At 38.3% G+C, this 21,828-nt stretch overlaps 1 protein-coding gene across 1 annotated transcript; it reads right to left on the reverse strand.

Moving 5' to 3' along the window:
- Positions 1-7,964: 7,964 nt before the first annotated feature.
- Positions 7,965-18,387, reverse strand: LOC121997364 (probable prolyl 4-hydroxylase 6). Its single transcript, XM_042551735.1, has 7 exons — positions 18,187-18,387; positions 17,548-17,605; positions 17,354-17,458; positions 8,933-8,990; positions 8,671-8,846; positions 8,537-8,597; positions 7,965-8,454 (listed from the first exon to the last, which is right to left on the reverse strand). The coding sequence occupies exons 1-7, from the start codon at positions 18,330-18,332 to the stop codon at positions 8,123-8,125; spliced, it is 936 nt and encodes a 311-aa protein (XP_042407669.1). The 5' UTR covers positions 18,333-18,387; the 3' UTR covers positions 7,965-8,122.
- Between the last annotated feature and the right edge of the window lie 3,441 nt (positions 18,388-21,828).

Consider the following 21,828-nt stretch of genomic DNA (forward strand, 5'->3'; position numbering starts at 1 on the left):
GGGCGAACACGGGATGCTTAATTTCATCGGGAGACCAAAACCAATTCCTCCTCTCGGTCCCTATCGTAGCCTCTAGTATATAGAGATTTATACCCACCGCATACCCACCTTCTTACCCATCCAATGGGGCCGGCCAAGCTAGCTTGGAACCCAAGCTAGGGCCGGCCAAGTCCAAGTGGATGAGCCATGTAGGTGGCCGGCCAAAGCTTGGGTCCCAAGCTTAGGTGACCGGCCACTAGAATATTAAAAAGGATTTTTATTAAAATTATTTCTTATGTGGATATCATGATTTTAAAAGAGAGTTTAAAAATTAAAAATTTCCTTTTATAACTTTCTACAAAAGATTAAGAGAAGAGATTAATCTCTTTCCTTATTTGTAGATTAAAAGGATGGTTTTAATTTTTGGTAAAAACTTTCCTTATTTGTAAATCATCTACATGTTTAAAAGAGAGTTTAAAATTTGAAATCTTTCCTTATTTGTTGATTAAAGGAGGATTTTAAATTTTAAGAAAACTTTCAATTTTAATCATATTCATGATTTAAAAGATAGTTTAAAATTAAATATTCTCTTTTATAAGTTTCTACAAAAGATTAAGAAAAGATTTGATATCTTTCCTTATTTGTAGATTAAAAGAGAATTTAATTTTTAGAGATAACTTTTTTTTTATCCACATGTTTAAAAGAAATATTTTAATTTATAAAATTTCCTTTTTATTAACCACCGTGAAGGGAAAAATTATTTGAAAAATTTTTATAAATTTCCGAAAGCAAATTAGGAAGTTTTAATTCTTGTGTGAATTAAAATTTCCTTGATTTGTGGAATGGTGTGGCCGGCCATTGTATTTGTAAAAAGGAAATTATTTTTAATTAAATAAAATTTTCTTTTTCATGGCAAAATAATTAAGGAAGTTTTTAATTAAATTTCCTTATTTGCCAAGACCAAGGATTATAAAAGAGGGGGTAGAGGTGCCTTCATGGATGATCAACTCTATTATTCTTCTCCTCTCTTTTCCTCCTTGGTGGCCGGCCCTAGCTTCTTCCTCTTCTCTTCTTCTTATGGCCGGCGGCAACCTCTCTTGGAGCTCTTGATGGTGGCCGGTTCTAGCTAGGAGAAGAAGGAGAGAAAGGTGGTTTTGTTTCTTGCATCCCTTGGAGCTTGGTGGTGGTGGTCGGACCTCTACTTCTCTTGGAGAATTGTGGTGGCCGAAACTTGCAAGGAAGAAGAAGGTGCTTGGTGGTTCTCATCTCCGAAGATCGTTGCCCACACAACGTCCGAGGTTAGAAGAGGAATACGGTAGAAGATCAAGAGGTCTTTTTAGAAGGTATAACTAGTAATTTTTCCTTTCCGCATCATGCTAGTTATTTATGGAAATAATACCAAATACAAGAGGCTTACGATTCTAGTATTTCGAATATGTTTTTCGAAGTTGTGTTCTTTTGTTTTTTTCTTTTCCTTGTGATTTGATTGTTCTTTTCGGTTAACCTAAAGTTATTTTAGGAAATTAAATATTACCTTTCTATAAAAGGTTTTGTCTAGTCGGTGGTGGTTGCTCCCATATCCAAGAAGGCCATGTGCCTCGCCACGTCAGTACTGGGAACCAATTATGGAAATTAATATTTAATGGAATTAATAACTTAAGGTGATTTGGGTCGAACGTGTTAAGTTCCGCAGGAGACCCAAGTCAAAACCTAAAAGAACGAATAGATTAAGTTTTGGATCAAACGTGTTAAGTTCCGCAGGCGATCCAAAATTTAATTTAAAAGAACACATGGTAGTTAGGAAAAGGTTCAGACCTTTGTACAAAATTTGTGTACAGTGGAACCTCTAGGTTTTCCGAGTAGCAACCAACATGTTCAATTCTGATTGACATTAATCGACTAACGTGAACCATCATTCGATTGATGCAATTAAACAAGCGAATTAAACTCCCTTTTGTTCAGTTCATGAAGCCATTAGTCGATTGATATCAACTATTAGTCAATTGATATCATCAATTGAGTTGAATAATTGAATTGACTTGCTTTTGTTAGGCTTTGATTGAAATCAGTCAACTGATATTGAGTAAAAATATAGATCTCTCAATGAGTTCCATTTTATACCTTAGATCACCTCGTTTTGATATCCAACCTTGACATGTAGTAGACTTCTGATTGCCAAGTGTTTGGTCAATCTTGACCCACTTGGATTTTTCTCTTGTCAACTGCATATTGGACTTCCGATCACCAAGTTTCCAGTCAATCTTGACCAACTTGGACTTTCTGTCTGGTGCCACCTCCATGTCACTTGGACTTTTTTCTTGCCAACTACTTATTGGACTTCTAATCACCAAGTGTCCGGTCAATGGTAATCTCCATGTTGACTTCATATCGTCAATTGAAAGATCAAAAAGAATTTAGATATCTCCACAATGTTATGATATTGTCCACTTTGGGCCTAAACCCTCATGGTTTTGCTCTTGGACTTTACCCAAAAGGCCTCATGCCAATGGAGATATCATTTTCTTATAACTTCATGATCTTTCCCATGTGTTTTCAATGTGGGACTATGTTTGCAACCTTGCAACCCCAACACTATTGACCGTGACTCACTTGAGTTTTTCATATCTTGTCAAGTATCGGGTTAATCTTGATCTAATTGACTTTTTTGCTCAACTAACTTCACATATCGATCGATTATCAAGTATTCGGTTAACCTTGACCTACTTGACGACTCAACTAACTAACATATTGATCAAATATCGAAATCCAACTCGAGCCAACTCGAGCTTGGTAAACTTAGTTAACCTTGACCAAGGGTCAATTGCACCAACAGACTATGCATGAGATTTGGATGACAGAAAGTCTACTACAGGGTATGTGTTCACTGTGGCAAGAGGATCTATTTTTTTTGAAGTTCATGGTACAACCTATAGTTATATTGTCCACTACTAAGTCAGAGTACATGACAGTAGCTAAAGCAGCAAAGGAAGTGTTGTGGTTTATAGTGTTCAACAAGGTAGAGTCACGTTGTATTGTGATAGTTAGAATGTTATCTATTTGACTAAAAAATCAGGTGTATCATATGAGGACTAAACATATTGATGTGAAGTTTTCACAAGAAGTTGATATCTTCTAAGGAAACATTACTTGAAAAGGTTCACACTTCTGAAAACTTTGTAAATATATTGACAAAGTTAGTTACTATATAGAAGTTCAACCATTACTTGAACTTGATCAATTTTTCTAGTTGCTAGAGGAAGGCATCCTGAATTCAGCGTTCCAGGCGGAGTTCTTCTTAGATCCTCATGTTTCTCCTAAAGGGTGGATATTTATCAAGATGGAGATTATTGAAGATGACTCATATTTAACTGACACAGGGCATGACTGTGTTAACCCCTAAGGATTTGACAAGAGGCCAGTCATACGGTCATGCTACAGAGCATGACCAGGCTGTGCCCTACCTGGTCATGTTCAGGTTTGAGGAAATTGGCACGCCCATGCTTCTCGTGGAGGCTTCGAGTTAATGCGGGATTTTAGGTATCACTTGGTATTTTTATCTAAAATATCATGTATGGCTTGAGTGGTAAAGTCTCCTTTGCCCGTTTTATGGAGTAGAGGCATCGTCAAATCACATTTAATCTCTTCGTTTTCTCTCCTCTCTAGATTTCCTTTCAATTTCTCTTTTGTGTTCTCTTCATTGCTGTTGCAGCGCAATCGCGATCTCACAGCCTCCTTCTTCTTCCTCTGACTTGCTGCTTTATAGGGTGACCAGTCCGGCCCCACGAAAATTTTTCACCGGTCACCAGGATAAATTGGGAAGTGCTCACGGCGGACTAGGGTAACTCAGGAAGCACTCACGGCAGGCAGCCCAGAAATCCAACATCCCTTGGTCACGTGCCCCATTTAGAGGAAAAATTTCTATAAATTTATCATAGCTAGGGATCAATCCGTAAATACTAAAGTAACAACTTAAATACCCTACTGCTGCATCATAACATCTTTCTTTTGTCATCTTTTTTTTTTATTTATTTTGATTTCCTTCTTTTTCAATCTTTATGTTGCATCTATTATTTTAAAAATAACTCCATTAAATAATTTAATGCTTTGTAAATATAATTTTTTTTGTCATGTTATAAAGGTAGTTTCGTGTACGAAGTTCTCAATGTTGGGACCAAAATATAGCTAGAGGGGGGGAGGGGGTGAATAGCTCGTCGCGTGCTCGTGGTCGGCGTTGCTTGTTTTTTCAAAGATGTGCAGCGGAAATACAAAGAAACAAAATACAACAACGCTAACAAATGGATTTTACTTGGTATCCACCTCACAAGAGGTGACTAATCCAAAGATCCACACACTCACGCACCCTCCACTATGAAAAACACTCCTCTACGGTAACTACCGAAGGCGGAGAAGCCTTTACACACTCTCAATATAAGAAGAAAGGAAAGGATATGAAATACAAGCAAAAGCTTACAATAAACCCTAACTCTAACTTCTTGCTTTTGATCCGCCTCTTGACTTGGAAGAACCTCCAAGAATCTTCAAGAACTGGCGATCTAAACTTGAGAGAGAGCTGTGGAGTCGCTAGTGAAGATCGGAAATGAATCGGTGAAGTTCTTATGAAGGAATCGAGCGCTTGCAGCTAAATACGACGCCAACGGTCGGATCCCGATCTATTGGAATGCTCCCAATCGATCGGGGAGGCTTTGGATCGATCAGTGGATCGATGCAGAGCGCCTCTGTGCTCCGCGGGAAATGCTTGGATTGATCGGCCAATCGATCCAGCCTTTATCGCGTAAAAACACGCCACCCTAATCGATCCACCGATCGATTTGGGTCTCTGGATCGATCCACTGATCGATCCAGAGGCGTTCTGTGCGCTCTGTGACTTGCCCACTCGAGGCTTGTCGCGGGGACTATCCCAATCGATCGGCCGATCGATTGGGCATCAGCCAATCGATCGACTGATCGATCCAGACTTGGTTTTTGCCCAAAACCAAGTCCCAAGCCCCCAAACCAACATCCGGTCAATCCATGACCTGTTGGTTCATCATGCCTGGCATCCGGTCACCCTTGACCTGCTAGGATTCCCTCACCAAGTGTCCGGTCAATCCCTTTGACTCACTTTGACTTTTCCTCATCGTGCCAAGTATCCGGTCACTCCTTTTGACCTACTTGGACTTTCACCAGATGTCTGATCAACCTTGACCCATCTGGATTTCCCCGTGCCTGGCTTCACTCACCAAGACTTCCCTTTTGCCTAGCTTCACTCACTAGGACTTCTCTTCTGCCTGGCTTCACTCACCAGGTCTTCTCTTCTGCCTGGCTTTACTCACCAGGTCTTTCACTTCTGCCTGACTTCACTCACCAGGACTTTCACCTAGCTTCACTCACCAGGATTTTTCTTTTGCCTACATTCACTCACTAGGTCTTTCACCTGGCTTCACTCACCAGGATTTTCTCTCTGCCTGGCTTCACTCACCAGGACTTCCTTTGCCTAACCTCCAAGTTAGGACTTCCCAGTCAAGTATCTGGTCACTCCCTTGACCTACTTGACTCTTCTTCAACCAACCTGATCAGACCCTGATCAGAGGAGAATTGTACCAAACAATCTCCCCAAATGAACAACTGCACCTGCACTTGTCCATATCATCGAAGTCTTGTATTGTCAAACATTGAAACCCAAAGCAAGACTCAAGCTTGGTCAACCAGGTCAACCTTGACCTGAGGGATATTGCACCAACACTCAAGTCCCAAGGAAGGATTAGATTATATTGTGTTAATTATATATAATTTTACTTTGTTTTTTTATAAAAGGTTATTTTTATGATTCGAATTGATGATCTCAAAATCACATAATAATTTTATAATGGTCCTAAAGCTCACCTTCTATTTTTTTTCTCATGTTATTGGCTCTGTAAATATCATCTTGATATGTGTTTGTATGACAATTTTCTCCTGACTTAATGAAAATTTTACAATAAAAAATAGATTTCTTCTTTCTTCCAACACTTGACAAGAGTATCATAGATGTTACAAGACATTCATCGCAAAAACATTGACACTAGATAAGATGATAGTTATAAATTCATATGTATTTCATCTACTACATAGACAAACAAACATAAATATTTCATACTCGATAACCTTTGTAGCTATTTTGATACAACATTAGTTACATGTATACAACATGTATAGGACATAACATAGAGTATTATATAGGTGTCATATAATTCAATCCGATCCTTCACCATCGAGGTGGGGGAGGGGGTGGACCAAATGGGCTTGAATGTCGAAATGATGGCAGTGGGGGATCAAACCGCGAAGGAGGTGGTGGATTTATCCCATGCGGTTTTAGAGATGGTGCAAAAGGAGGAGGAGGAGGAGATGGTGGCGGTGGTGCAAAAGGAGGAGGAGGAGGAGGACCTGGCGGCGGCGGCGACAGTCTGGACCACTGAGGAGGAGGCGGCGAAGGTAAGGATCTTTGGGGAGGATGATGGTACTGGTGGTGGTGATGATGCTCCATCTAATGTTTATTGTTATTTCTTACTAAAATATGGTGAGGAACACAGAATAAATAACCTACAAAGGATCCTTTCCAACCTAATGGTCAATGTATAAAGATTGGTTGGTGTAGTTCATGAGATAAGTTTGGTTGTTAGCAAAGTTCAACTTGCCTTCTTTAGGATTACTTAACGCTCAATTCATTTTAAGAACTTTCTTGAAAATGAAACGCTACTAAGATTAAGATTGATACTTCACAACTAAGTAATTAATTAATTTAGCAATTACACTCAACAAGAGATTTTGAAATTATTACAATTTTAGGTTTATAATTCATTTTTATTCCAACATAAGTGCTTAAGGACTCTAATGACAAATTTCTGAGGAAAAAAAACTTTAGTAATTACATAATAGTTTCAAAATCATGTTTAGTGTAATAGGATTACTTTGTTCTAAAGCATTCTTTCCCGTCTTACTTTTGTATATAGAAAAAGAATATATATCTAAATTAAAGATAAATCTAGTTAACCTTATTTTGTAATGACAGCTCAAAAACTCAGAAATTTTTTATTACGCATACTATTTAGAAAAAAAATTCTTATAAATTTATTATAACTGAAGATTAAACTTCGAATGATTAGATATCCTATCGTTGCACCATGTGTTTTTTTATTTGATAATTTAGTATTGTTTTAGTGTGTGTATGTTATTAAATGTTTTTATAAATGTTATTAATTATATTATACATGCTATTAAATTATTGGAACATGATTTCAAAAAAAAAAAAAAATATATATATATATATATATATATATATATATATATATATATATATATATATATATATTCAGATGTCATTATCCATTCCATTTAAAATTCGAATTTTGATTCTTTTTATTGTTTCTCTAAGTACTTTTACTACTACAGCATACCATAGAATCCATATTTGTCAGAGTGACATCATTTATTAAAAAGTTTATCTTATCATAAATTTTATATCAGAAAATTACTCTAACTTAATTAAAACTATTACACATGAATTATTATAATATCAAAACATATCTCTTCAATTTAGATAAAACTATTCTAATTTAATTAAAATCATCTTATTTTGATTAAATTATACAATTTGGATCAAAACTACTACACATGTATTTATTTATTATTATTTTTTTTCCAAAATTGCTATAATGTGTAGCAATTTTGACTAATACTCCTACACTGTGTATAAATAAAAACTTCTTGATTAAAATTGCTTTAGGTGAAACTAAAATTAGCATAACAATATTGAAACAAAGGTATTTTCAAAATAAAAAAAATAAAAAACACCCTTTTAATATTTTTTTTTCAAAATGAAATATCTTTTAATGATAACTAAAAGAAAGGCTTTAGACTATGATTCTACTCGATTAATGTAATACAATTGTTTAAATTTTAATAATTATGCAACACAAATAAAAATAAAAATTTTACATGAAGTCTAGGGATAAAAAATAATATTTTGAACTATATAAAGATAAATTAAAAAGTAGATAACGCATAAAGGGTTAAAATGAAATTTTAAAAGAGTTTTTGTTGCTATATTCTCTTTGTGCAAAGTCAGAGACCTTTCACTCTTGGACTGATCAGAAGCACCAGACACTCAAGAAATAAGCCGCATCGACTTGGACTTGCCGCACACCATGCAACTCTTTCGACAGTTTCCGAGTACGGCACCGTTCCCAATCATGTAATTGGGATTCTTTTGGCACTCCCCCGTAGATGCCCAATATGAACAATTCTCATTGTAGTCGGAGCACTCCTTTGTCGAGCTTGGTTTCTGCGGATTGTCGAAGGACCTGACATGAATCCATTTTGGCGCTGACCATTTTTCACGTTCAATGACAGGGCAGCTAGCATGGAGACTGGCTGGATCAGTTGTGCCATTGATGTGAAGGCTAAAGAAGAGCACTGCATCACCCTTTTTAGGTTTCACTGCAAGCAAATCAAAAGCTAAGCTACATCAACTAAACTCTATGATTAACAATTCCAAGAAGCATCAATTCATCGATTGTACCTGCAAGGCCATTTTTTGCACAATCGGACCAACTGTCATCTTTAAACTGAGATGAGGCACCCTGAAATAGTCACAAATAAAGGTTATCCCCCATTCGATCCCAAACAAAATATTTGCTGGCAATGCTTTACTACCTCTGCTATTGGAAAGACAGTCTCCCCACCCTTTTTGACATCTGAAAGATACATAAGAACTGTTGCATACCTATGGCCTCCGCGTATTTCGTTCTTTGGATCGTAAAAATAGTCATGATGTGGTACATACTTTTGGCCTTCTTGGTAGCGTAATACTTGAAGGGCCTCAGCATTTTCTGCTTATAGATGCAATGCTAAGATGATGAAACAAGAAAACTACAAGAATTGCACCATGCAATGCATAACTAGCGCAAGGAAATACCCTCTGGAAGGAAGGTCCATTTGGCAATCCTTTGATCAATTCTTGCAATTACCTCATCCTTGGACCAAAGAGAAACAATCGTTAGCTTCTTAATGATCCGTAATTACTAATTTCATACATAGTTCCAAAAATAACAAAAATGAAAAGAATATATTGTTGAATATAAGTGAATGGAGAAGAGGTGGAAGAGGAAAGAGGTTCCATTGTGAATGAGACTTTAGTTCTACATTGGGAGTTTTATGACATGATGGTTGGTTTATATTGATTCACATGCATTGAGGATGTGAACAAATGCATGGGGATAGACTCTCTCTCACACGTGGGTGCGCAGGGGGAGAGGTGCAAATCCAGGGCCCGAATTGCACTGAACCATATTGACTCGTGTGCGGGCACGACTTGCGCACGCCGAATGCCGGACCGGTCGAGGCAAAATTTGTCCAAGTGGAACAATTAACGTTTTGCCACGTAAACCTTTTGCTGTTGTAACGGATGTATTAAGTTTGAGATTAATGTAGAATCTAAATGTTCGAAAAATAATGAGTAAAACAGTAGACGTTTCACTGCTCGTCTAGTAATGAGCATTAATCGACCATTAACAATGTCGTTGATCTGAGCTCCTATATAAGGAGACTACGATCACGGGCAGAGAAGACACACGCAACGAAGCAAGCAAAAGCTATCCACCTCATTCCCCTCCTCTGTCGTGCTACTCCTGCTCGGCAGAGTGTCCGTGATAGCAATCGGGTGCCACTTAGTTCACCGTGACCACTAGTGCTTGGTGCAAATCACGGTCAAACCGTTGTATCCTGGGAAACAGACGACCCGAGTAAGCCTAGAAACACAGCCGGAGGTGGGGGCGAATCTGTTTCAAGGAAACTGCGACTCTCACAAGCCTCGGTTAGTTTTCTCGGTCGGTCTCGTCGTCCGCCCGGTCGGCCAGTCTGCTTGCCAGATCTGTCTACTAGCCCGGTTTGTCTTTTGCCAGATCTGTCAAGACTGCTCTGTCAAGACCTGCTCTGTCAAGACTGCTCTGTCAAGACTGCTCTGTCAAGACCTGCTCTGTCAAGACCTGCTCTGTCAAGACTGCTCTGTTAAGACCTGCTCTGTCAAGACTGGGTCTGTCAAAACTGCTCTGTCAAGACCTGATCTGTCAAGACTGCTCTATCAAGACCGCTATGCAGACCTGCTCAAGTCGCTCTACAACACAGACCTGCAGCTCGGCTGATCTGCCCGCTCGGCGACTAAGTTCACTCTTCTGTACTTAAGAGAAACCAACCCTTGCTAGTAGTCTGAGATCATCCGCTCAGGTCATCTCTATTGTAAGTTAAATTTAAATTTTGTATAATTTTAAAATTCAGCTAACTCCCCAAAATCTCCGGCAACAGATTGTATTGTCCAACAATCTTAAAACAAACTCGATTCTGTTGAGATGACCACAGAACAGAATGTTGAGGTGCAACAAACTCAACACGTGCAGGCCCCCTCCGCCCCGATTGGAACTGTGTCAATCAACCATGGGGAAAAGCCAGAGAAGTTCAGTGGACTGAACTTCAAGAGGTGGTAGCAGAAAATGTTCTTCTACCTGACCACGCTCAACCTGGCTCGGTTCTTGATCGAGGACCCTCCCAAGTGTGCTAAGATGCTGATGCGCAGACCATCAGTGCAGTGGAAGCATGAACTCATTCTGAGTTCCTTTGCCGAAACTATATCCTCAACTGCCTTGTCGATTCGTTGTACGCTGTGTATGGCATGAAGAGAACGACTAAGGAGCTGCGGGAGTCCCTGGACAAGAAATACAAGATGGAGGATGCAGGGGTCAAGAAATTCATCGTGGGCCGATTCTTGGACTATAAGATGGTTGACTCCAAGACGGTGATCAGCCAAGTCCAAGAGCTTCAAGTGATCTTGCATGAGATCCACTCAAAAGGAATGGTTCTGAGTGAAACCTTCCAGGTGGCTGCTATCATTGAGAAGCTACCTCCCGGCTGGAAGGATTTCAAGAACTACCTGAAGCACAAGCGGAAGGAGATGAATGTGGAGGAACTCATTGTTCGACTTCGCATCGAAGAAGACAACAAGAGTTCAGAGAGAAAACTGTTCTCTCAGGCTACTATGAAAGCCAACATGATTGAGCACGGTTAAAGCTCGAAACGGAAGAATCCTAAATCTTCTAAGATGGACCCAGAGGAGGCATCAACAAAAAGAAGTTATCTGGGAAGTGTTTCAACTGTGACTGAGTGGGTCATAAATATTCGGATTGTAGGGAGCCGAAGAAGAAGCAGGAGGCCAATCTGAATGAGGGACCGGAAATGGATGACCTTTGCGCAGTGGTCTCAGAACTGAACCTGGTCGGTTCAAACCCGCGGCAATGGTGGTTCGATACTGGAGCCACCAGACATGTGTGTTGTAACAAGGAGCTGCTCCACAACTTCGAAGAAGTCACTGGAAACAAACTGTTCATGGGAAACTCAGCAACCTCGGACATCATGGGCCAAGGAAAGGTGGTGCTGAAGATGACCTCGGGTAAGGACCTTACTCTGAATAATGTGTTGTATGTTCCGGAGATTCGGAAGAATCTAGTGTCCGGATCACTGTTAAGTAAGCATGGCTTTCGCATTGTTTTTGAGTCGGACAGAGTTGTATTGTCCAAAAATGGAGTGTTTGTAGGAAGGAGCTATATATCTGATGGGTTGTTTAAGCTCAATGTAATGGCGATTAGGCCTAAGATAAATAAAACTGAAAGCTCTTCCACTTATATGCTTGAGTCTTCGTGTTTGTGGCATGGTAAATTAGGACATGTTAACTACGATGTGTTGCGTAGATTAATTAATATGCAAAGCATACCTACATTCTACCTTGACCCAAAACACAAGTGTGAGATTTGTGTTGAAGCGAAAATGATAAGGTCATCCTTTCAACATATTGAAAGAAGTAACGAACCACTTGACCTAATCCACACTGATGTGTGCGACCTAAAAGGTACAACAACACGTGGTGGTAATAAATACTTCATCACTTTTGTAGATGATAACACAAAATACTGTTATGTGTATCTTCTCAAAAGTATGGATGAAGCTATAAAGAAATTTGCTCTCTATAAGACTGAGGTTGAAAACCAACTTAATAGGAAAATTAAGGTGGTTCGAAGTGACCGAGACGGTGAATATATATCACCGTTTACTGAGTTGTGTACTAAACATGGGATCAGACACGAAACAACAGCTCCTTATACTCCTCAGCAAAATGGAGTTGATGAGGGAAAGAATCGAACTCTAAAGGAGATGATGAATGCTCTTCTATTGAGCTCTGGACAGAGTCCATGTGGGGGGAAGCTGTGTTAACAGCGAATTACCTTTTAAATAAGGTGCCCCGGAAGAAAATAGATAAGAACCTTTATGAGTTGTGGAATGGAAGACAACCGTCCTACAAATATTTACAAATGTGGGGGTGTCTTGCCAAAGTGTTGGTGCCTGATCCGAAAAAGATTAAGATAGGACCAAAGACTGTTGATTGTATATTTATTGGATATGCATAAAACAGCGCTGCATATAGATTTTGTGTGTAGGAGTCACACATACCGGAGATACACAAGAACTCGATAATTGAATCGAGAAATGTCTCGTTCTTCGAGCATGTGTTTCCGTATAAGACCCGAGAAGATGCTAGCTCCTCAAAACGGGCAAATGAAACACAAGGCGAAGAAGAAGATGATGATGATGAGGAACCTATGGAGGTTGAGCCTAGATGGAGCAAATGAGTTCGGGTAGAAAAATCCTATGGATCGGATTTTATCACTTTCGTGTTGGAGAGTGAGCCCCGAAGTTACTCACAAGTTGTAGGCTCTTCTGATGAACCTCACTGGAGAGAGGCAATTGCATCCGAGATAGAATCTATCTTGTAAAATCACACTTAGGAACTTGTGGATCTTCCTCCGGGAAGTAAATCACTAGGTTGCAAGTGGATTTTCAAGAAAAAATTGAAGTCAGATGGCACGATTGATAAGTATAAGGCCAGACTGGTAATCAAAGGATACCGACAACGAGAAGATCTAGATTACTTTGACACGTATTCTCCAGTGTCGAGAATAACTTCCATTAGAGTACTGTTGGCTATCGTCGCTCTATGAAATCTCGAAATACATCAAATGGATGTAAAGACTGCCTTTCTAAACTAGGATTTAGAAGAGGAGATCTACATGGAGCAACCTGAGGGGTTTTCTGTACTAGGACAGGAAAACAAGGTTTGTAGATTGGTGAAGTCATTATATGGCTTGAAACAAGCACCAAAGCAGTGACATGAAAAATTTGATAATGTCATGAAGGAATGTGGATTCAAGATCAATGAATGTGATAAATATGTCTACATGAAAGTCACAGAGAGTGACTATGTCATCTTATGCCTCTATGTAGACGACATACTTATCATTGGAAGTAATGATAAGATAATACAATTCACAAAAGGTATGTTGAGCTCAAGATTTGATATGAAAGGCATGGACCTAGTTGATGTGATTCTAGGAATCAAAATTCTTAGAACAACAGAAGGACTTGTTCTTAGTCAGTTCCATTACGTGGACAAAATTCTTGAGAAATTCACCAAGGGTGATACTGCGTTGCCACGAACGCTGATAGATACAAGTCAACATTTATTGAAAATCGAGGTGAAAGTATCTCTCAGATAGAGTACTCTCGAGTGATTGGAAGTCTGATGTACTTGATGAGTTGTACACGACCAGACTTGGCCTACGCAGTAAGCAAACTGAGTAGATACACGAGTAATCCTGGTGTTGAGCACTGGAACAGGATAACAAGAGTACTAAGGTACTTGAGGTATACTTGTGAATATGGACTGCACTATACAAGATATCCTGCTGTGATCGAAAGATACAGCGATGCAAGTTGGATATCTGATATAAAAGATTCTAAGTCTACGAGTGGATATGTCTTCACTCTAGCAGGTGCAGTCATTTCCTGGAAATCTTCTAAGCAGACTGTAATAACCAGATCCACGATGGAATCTGAGTTTGTAGCTCTTGACAAATGTGGTGAAGAGGCTGAATGGTTACGATAATTCTTAGAAGATATTCCACGACGGCCGAAACCTGTGCCGGTAATTTGCATACATTGCGATAGTCAATCAGCAATCGGTCGGTCACAGAGTCATCTGTATAATGGTAAGTCTAGACATATACGTCGTAGGCATAATATCATGAGACAACTACTCTCAACGGGAGTTATCACTGTTGACTATGTGAAGTTAAAGGATAACCTAGCGGATTCGCTAACCAAAGGGTTAAATCGAGAGTTAGTTGCAAGCTCCTCACGAGGAATGGGCTTGATGCCATTGTCAGCGATCAGTGTAGAGGACACCCAACCTATGCTGACTGGAGATCCCAAGAACTTGGTTCAAAAGGACAACTAATCTGCACTGACTAGACACACTGTAGGGAATAGCTCAATGAAACAGTGACTAGACTAGGATAAGCCGATGGACTTTTAATGATCAAGAAGAGTAGATGACAACTCTTGAGGGAACACCTATGTGAGAAAAAAGTGGGGCTGCTTCAAAGAGAATTGGAGGCACAATTCTTAGAGTTTCTCACAGAACTAAGCGTGTTCATGGCTAAGAACGAACACACTCATGAGAACTGAGTTGTATCAGGGAGAGTCTTGGGTGAGATTTATCACTGCTTGCACAGACGGCAGTATAGTTCAAGGACATCGTGTCTACTATCAGCCAGTAAGCAACCATATCTTCACAAGGAAAGGTTCAAAGGGTAAAACCTACCTATCCTATACTTGACTCAACTATTGAATGTTATCACATACCCTATCTCCATTCATGTGGGGGATTGTTGAATATAAGTGAATGGAGAAGAGGTGGAAGAGGAAAGAGGCTCCATTGTGAATGGGACTTTAGTCCCACATTGGGAGTTTCATGGCATGATGGTTGGTTTATATTGATTCACATACATTGAGGATGTGAACAAATGCATCGGGAGAGGCTCTCTCTCACGCGTGGGTGCGCAGGGGGAGGGGTGCAAATCCAGAGTCCGGATTGCACTGAACCATGTTAACTCATGTGCGAGCACGACCTGTGCACACCGAATGCCGGACTGGTCGGGGCAAAATTCGCCCAAGTGGAACAAACAACGTTTTGCCACGTAAACCTTTTGCTGCTGTAACGGATGCATTAAGTTTGAGATTAATGCAGAATCTAAACATTCGAATAATAATGAATGAAACAGTAGATGTTTCACTGCTCGTCTAGTAATGACCATTAACGTTGTCGTTGATCTGAGCTCCTATATAAGGAGGTTGCGATCATAAGCAGAGAAGACACATGCAGCGAAGCAAGCAAAAACTATCCACCTCATTCCCCACCTCTGTCGTGCTACTCCTGCTCGGCAGAGTGCCCGTGATAGCGATCGGGTGTCACTCAGTTCGCCGTGACCACCAGCGCTTGGTGGGGATCACAGTCAAACCGTTGTATCCTGGGAAACAGATGACTCGAGTAAGCCTAGAAACACAGCCGAAGGTAGGGGCGAATCTGTTTCAAGGAAGCTGCGACTCTTGCAGGCCTCGGTCAGTTTTCCCGGTCAGTCTCTTCGTTCGCCCGATTGGCCAATCTACTCGCCAGATCTGTCTACTCGCCCGGTCTGTCTTTTGCCAGATCTGTCAAAACTACTCTGTCAAGACCTGCTCTATCAAGACCTGGTCTATCAAGACTGCTATGTCAAGACCTGCTCTGTCAAGACCTGGTATGTCAAGACTGCTCTGTCAAGACCTGGTCTGTCAAGACCTGGTCTGTCAAGACCTGGTCTGTCAAGACTGCTCTGTCAAGACTGCTCTGTCAAAACCTGGTATGTCAAGACTGCTCTGTCAAGACTGCTCTGTCAAGACCTGATCTGTCAAGACTGCTCTGTCAAGACCTGCTCTGTCAAGACTGCTCTGTCAAGACTGCTCTGTCAAGACCTGATCTGTCAAGACTGCTCTGTCAAGACCTGGTATATCAAGACTGCTCTGTCAAGACCCTGGTCTGTCAAGACTGCTCTGTCAAGACTACTCTGTCAAGACCGCTCTGCAGGCTTGCTCAAGTCACTCTGCAACCCAGACCTGCAGCTCGGCTGATCTGCCCACTCGGCGACTAAGTCCGCTCTTCTGTACGTAACAGAAACCAACCCCTGCTGGCAGCCTGAGATCATCCGCTCAGGTTATCTCTATTGTAAGTTGAATTTAAATTTTGTGTAATTTTAAAATTCAGCTAACTCCCTAAAATCTCCGGCAACAGATTGTATTGTCCAACATATATATTATACAACGCAACCATAGAAAAAAAAATTAGTTAGAAGATGTCAGTGTGAACCTCATCGGATGATGGTATACAAATCTAGAAGATTCAATTCGTAAATGAATCAACATTTTATACTGTAAGTTTACTCGATGAAAATAGTGTTAAACAATATTAAAATTTGTTGTTAGTGTGTGAATTATTCTGTAACTCTTGCATCATATGTGCCCCTAAACCATCTTAGAGCTAAGCAAAGAAGAAAGAGCAGACGGCTGAAATTCTCGTATAAGTTCTTTTCTAATTTATGCCTACTCACTGTTTATGTTGTTTCTTGGGTTTTAAATGGTATTAGTTATAGATGTTCTTTTCTTCTGAAATTAGTGTGTTTGGTTCACAGTGGTCATATGCCATGTAATCCTAATGTCCATGTTTATGTGTTCCATTAATTTAAAGGCATATTATCTTCAAGTCACAGATTATAAAAAATGGCCATATATTAGGAGGATGGGATAAAGATGTAGTTAAGTCACAAGTAGAATATATTAATGGCAATAGGATAAGAAAACATAATACAATCCAGCTCATCAATTCAGTTTATCTAGTTCTGTTTCTTGATTATTTTTTTCTGCCTTGATAGGTTTCTTCTCATATTGGAACTAACTTGTTTTCTCCTTGTAAATTGTACATGAGTTTGCAGTAGTCTGTTTGTAACTCTTAGATTGTAAATTATCTTCTGACTTGGATGCACTCTAAACCATAAACCATGAGAATAGCTAAATTAATTCCAATGGGCTTAAGAGTGGAGTGATGAAATAATTAAAAAAAATATATCTCAAGCCAAAAATGACCTTTTTTTGCCCTTTATTGCATTAGCATTTCAATCACAATTCTATATAGATAAACTATAAACTTAGACAAAAGAACTTCTATTGAACATAGCTAACAGTGTATGAACAAAGATACAAAGTAAAGCATCAACTGTACAAAATGTTTGGATTTGAAGATTAATAACTTTTGGTCACTACATCAAGTAAATTACGAAAGTTGCGGTTGTTTGTTTGATGCACTTCTGAATAGTGAGATAACTTAGAGCTTTAGGCATCTTTTAGTAAGCAAGAATGGACAAAGTACCTGATGTTTTGTAAGAAACATTCCGAAGCTTGTACGCACGTTGCTCTTGCGAATTTCCCCAGATATACTGTCGGCCACCATTGATCTCTTCATCTTGCTCCTCGCCTGCATCAAATTAGTCAAAACCAAGGAAATATACAAATTCAGAACCATGAAAACATACAGAGATAAGAAAGGGATAGCTTCTTCGTTACCAGTTTAATGATATGGTCACATTCCTCATCGGAAAGGAACCCTTCATAAAGGAAGATCCTGCAGCAAAGTTCAAATACATTCTTAATGCATTCTGACAAAGTTCAAGAACAAGCAATATGAGTATTACTATTCCTGGATGAATATTAACGTTTCCTCTAAAAAAAAAGTAGAATTTGATCCTCAATTCAGGCCTTGTAGATTAATATCTAAGTTGATAGCATAAGTTAAGCATATGGCTTCAATAAGACCTTTCTTCCTTTGAAAGGGTAAGGTTTCTGACGCATTGAAACCAAGAAAATCGAAGTTCAAAGTTAACTTTTTTTTGAGCATTTTGTCCCAAAATTTGCATTGTCCATTAGTTGGGAGGAAAATTTGTTGTATCAATAAGACCTTTTTCCTCTGAAGCAGCAAAGTCTATGACGAGCTGTAACCAAGAAAGGTTCAACTCACTTTTTGCATTTGATCATTTTGTCCAGAAATGTCAATGAGTAGGGAGGAAGAAAAGAAGATAAATTTGAAACAATACCCTTAAATCAAGATGTCGGAACTATGCCACCGTAGTGTACGAAACTAAAAATGGAACCTTTTTTTTTTTGAGAGAGAGACAGAGAGAGAAGGAGAGCAACGCTAACGCGCACCTGGGACGCCAAGAGATCTGCGTGACGCGACTGGGATCGTCTATGCTGGGCTCGGTTACGGCGAGGGGGACGAGACCCAGGAAGGAGACGAGGAAGAGGACGAGGGCAGAGAAGAAGAAGGCGATGGAAGAGGCGTAGGATCTCATGGCGGCTGCGGAGGCGGAGCAGCGCGTGAATGCTTCATTGTCGTCGCGATGCCGATGGTGAAGCTATAACGGCGAGAGCGCGGAGAGTTGGATCCGGCGGCGCCCACAGTGATCTTAGGCGCCCTTGCGATTCCCGCGGCAGAATTTTTCAAGGATATTTTTTTTATTAATTATTAAAAAAAATACTTTATCTTTCTTTTGCATTCAGAAAATACTCTAATTTCTAAAATTATTATTATTGTAATTATAAATTGTAATTATTATAAGTAAAGTTGAGTTGGCTAATGCAGGATATAATTGCTATAATACGATAAGTGTTCGGGAAAAAGTTGAGTTATGATTCCACCTTTCATTTGATATAAAAAAAACGTTATTTATGGATAATGGTGATTTCTTAATTTTGTAAGTATCTAAAATTGAGTAATGGATGAATTGACCTGAGCCCAGAATTAATCAACAAAATTGAATATCCAACTAAAAAAATATTTTTATAATCTTAATATTTAATCTGGACCTTTACTGATTAACCTTCCAGTCAAAATAAAATTAGATTAATGTCAATTTTTTTATTCATATTAAAAATAATTTTAAGATTTATTATAATTTTTAGAGACTTATTAAATTATTTTTTTTATAAAGATAATTATACATGAACGATAGCTAATTTTAATAAAAAAAAACAAACAATGCTCTTTTAATTTGTACCGTATAATTTTTTAAATACGGAACTTTAGGTTTTTGAAAGCTTTTTGTTAAAAGAAAGCAGATTAGGGATGATAATTTCATCCAAATTTGATGAGTAATTTGACATCCGATTCAAATAGAGGAGGATATAGAGGAAATTTTTATTTTCGCTTATAGTAAATAGATATTCTGATATAGAGTTCTTCTTAGATCCTCGTGTTTCTCTTAAAGTATGGATATTTATCAAGATGAAGATTATTGAAGATGACTCATATTTAACTGACACAGGATATGACCGTGTTAGCTCCTAAGGGTTTGCTGAGAGGCCAGTCATACGGTCGTGCTACAAGTGTGCACTACTTGGTCATGTTCAGGTTTGAGGAAATTGGCACGCCCAGAGTTAGTCCTAAACTTGGAAGGGTCCGGTGCAAAAAAAAAAAAAAATAGGTCCTTTAAATTCAGATAAAAAATAATAAAATTGATACTATATAAATAATTCATTAACAGAACACATAAACTAAAATCCATAATAATAAAAATATTATATTCGATATGGCTAATAATCAGTATTAGAAAATGAAAAAAAAACTATTACAATTAACTATGAAAAATTAATCTTCTTGCATTTTTATCTACAAAGTCATCAATCAATCTTTCATAATTGAGTTTTTCTAAAAACTCACTCTCAATTGAAATCATAACTAATGCATTCAATCTTGTTTGGGTCGTGGTTGATCTCAAACAAGATTTCAACAACTTCAATTTAGAAAAGCTTCTTTCTGCAGATGCGACAGTCACCGGAATAGTTAATAATATCCTGTATGCAATGAATGAATTCGGGAAACAATTCATTCTTTGTAAAAAAAAATAGTATTTCACTTGCTATTGTTGTTTCCTTTGGTAGAATATGTTATATGATTTCCAGTTCTTGATATAAGTCATCTCTATCCAAATCTGAAACATCTTGTCTTGTACCCTTTTTTCTTTATAATTTCCTTTCAAGCTTCTTGCAACGAGATTTAAGTCCTCATCAATCACTGAACTCAACTTTTCAGCTGTGAAAAGAAATCCAAAAAGATCTTCATATTTCTCATATTGCTCAAATCTTTTTTTCAATGACCCAATTGTTTGATCTACTATGTACAAGAAATAATGAACTCTAAAAGCTTCCTCAGCAGATTCTTGAGGTATTTTGGAAGACTCACATATAACCACGTCAAAATATCTTTTTCTATATATTTATCTTTTTTCAGGGAAAACAGGATCAATCTTCATTGTTGAAGCAAGTTCTTTTATTATATTAATAGCTTGTCCAAATCCAGATTCTCTATACTCTTCAAAGGAAGCAATTAGCCCCTTAACCTTAGTCATAGCAACGTCAATAAGCATGTTTTCAGATTGTAAGCCTCTGCTAACAATGTTAACTTTATCCAGTATGTCATACCAAATAATCATACCTACTAAAAACTCAAAATTTCCAAGTTCAAATGTTGCTAAAGACTTAGCTTCATTTCTTATTTTAGAGTATGTGTCTTTTTCTTCTACAACTTGAAGTAAAGCTTTTCTGATTTGTTGAGCTTGAAGTACCACTGCTTTCACACTCTCAGTACAACTTTCCCATCGAGTGATTGACAATGGCTTGAGAGTTAAACCTTTTACCGTTACATGATCTATCAAAATCTTCCACCTCTTTGTAGAATGAGAAAATATTGTATAAATCTGTTGTACTACTCCAAAAAAGTCTTTCGCTTTTCCATAGGAATTTGCAATGTCACAAAGTGTTAAATTCAAACAATGACAGCCACATGGAGTGTATAATGCTCTAGAATTTATATTCAAAAGTTATTTTTGTACGCCTTGGTGTCTCCCTTTCATGTCTGCTCCATTATCATATCCTTGCCCTCTCATATTATCAATATTAAGATCAAAACTTTTCAACACATTTTACAGTTCTTCAAACAGCTCTTGTCCTATTGTATCATCCACTTTTAAAAATCTCAAAAAATATTCTTCTACTTTCATTGGGCTTATAGAAACATAACATATCTTATAACCAAAGTCATTTACTCTTGGTTACTAACATCAAGAGTGCAATCAAGTATTACAGAAAAGAACTTAGCTTTTTTAATGTTTTCTAGAATAGAACTCTTGATTTGAGAAGCTAACAAACATATTAATTCATTCTAAATTTTATGGCTAAGATAATGATGATGTGTATTTCTTTCAATATGCTCCTTCATCACTAAGTCCCACTCAGCAATCATCTCAATAGTAGCCATAAAATTTCCATTGTTATCATCATAAAACTTCTCATTACTACCACGAAATGCTATATTATGTTTAGCGAAAAATCTCACAAGTGAAATTAATCAATGTAATACCTTCCTCCAATGCTCTTTTGCCTTCTTAATTTGATCTTGAATAGCATGATCAATTGTTGTACTCTTCAATAACCTGATACGCAACTCAGACCAACTAACATAATAACTGATATGCTCAATACTTGTCTCATGTTCTTTAAGTCTGCTACTAAGATGCCCCCAATCACAGTATCTCTCATTTGCTAGTTGACTTCGTTGAGGACCCCTTTTAAACAACTTGCAACAAAAACAAAATGCTTTATCAAGTGCTTTTGAATAAACCAACCAATCTCTATGGTGTTTTTGACCATTTGGAAAAATCCGAGTATAGAAATCCAAAGAGAATTGTCTATTTCATTTATCTTTGGGGCATTTTCCTGTTAATACATCTCTTATAGGCCCCTTTTCCACTAATTGATCCTTCCACTTGGGATCTAAATTCTCCCAATTTT

This window comes from Zingiber officinale, chromosome 6A (genome assembly GCF_018446385.1).
Source record: "Zingiber officinale cultivar Zhangliang chromosome 6A, Zo_v1.1, whole genome shotgun sequence".
NCBI lineage: Eukaryota > Viridiplantae > Streptophyta > Magnoliopsida > Zingiberales > Zingiberaceae > Zingiber > Zingiber officinale.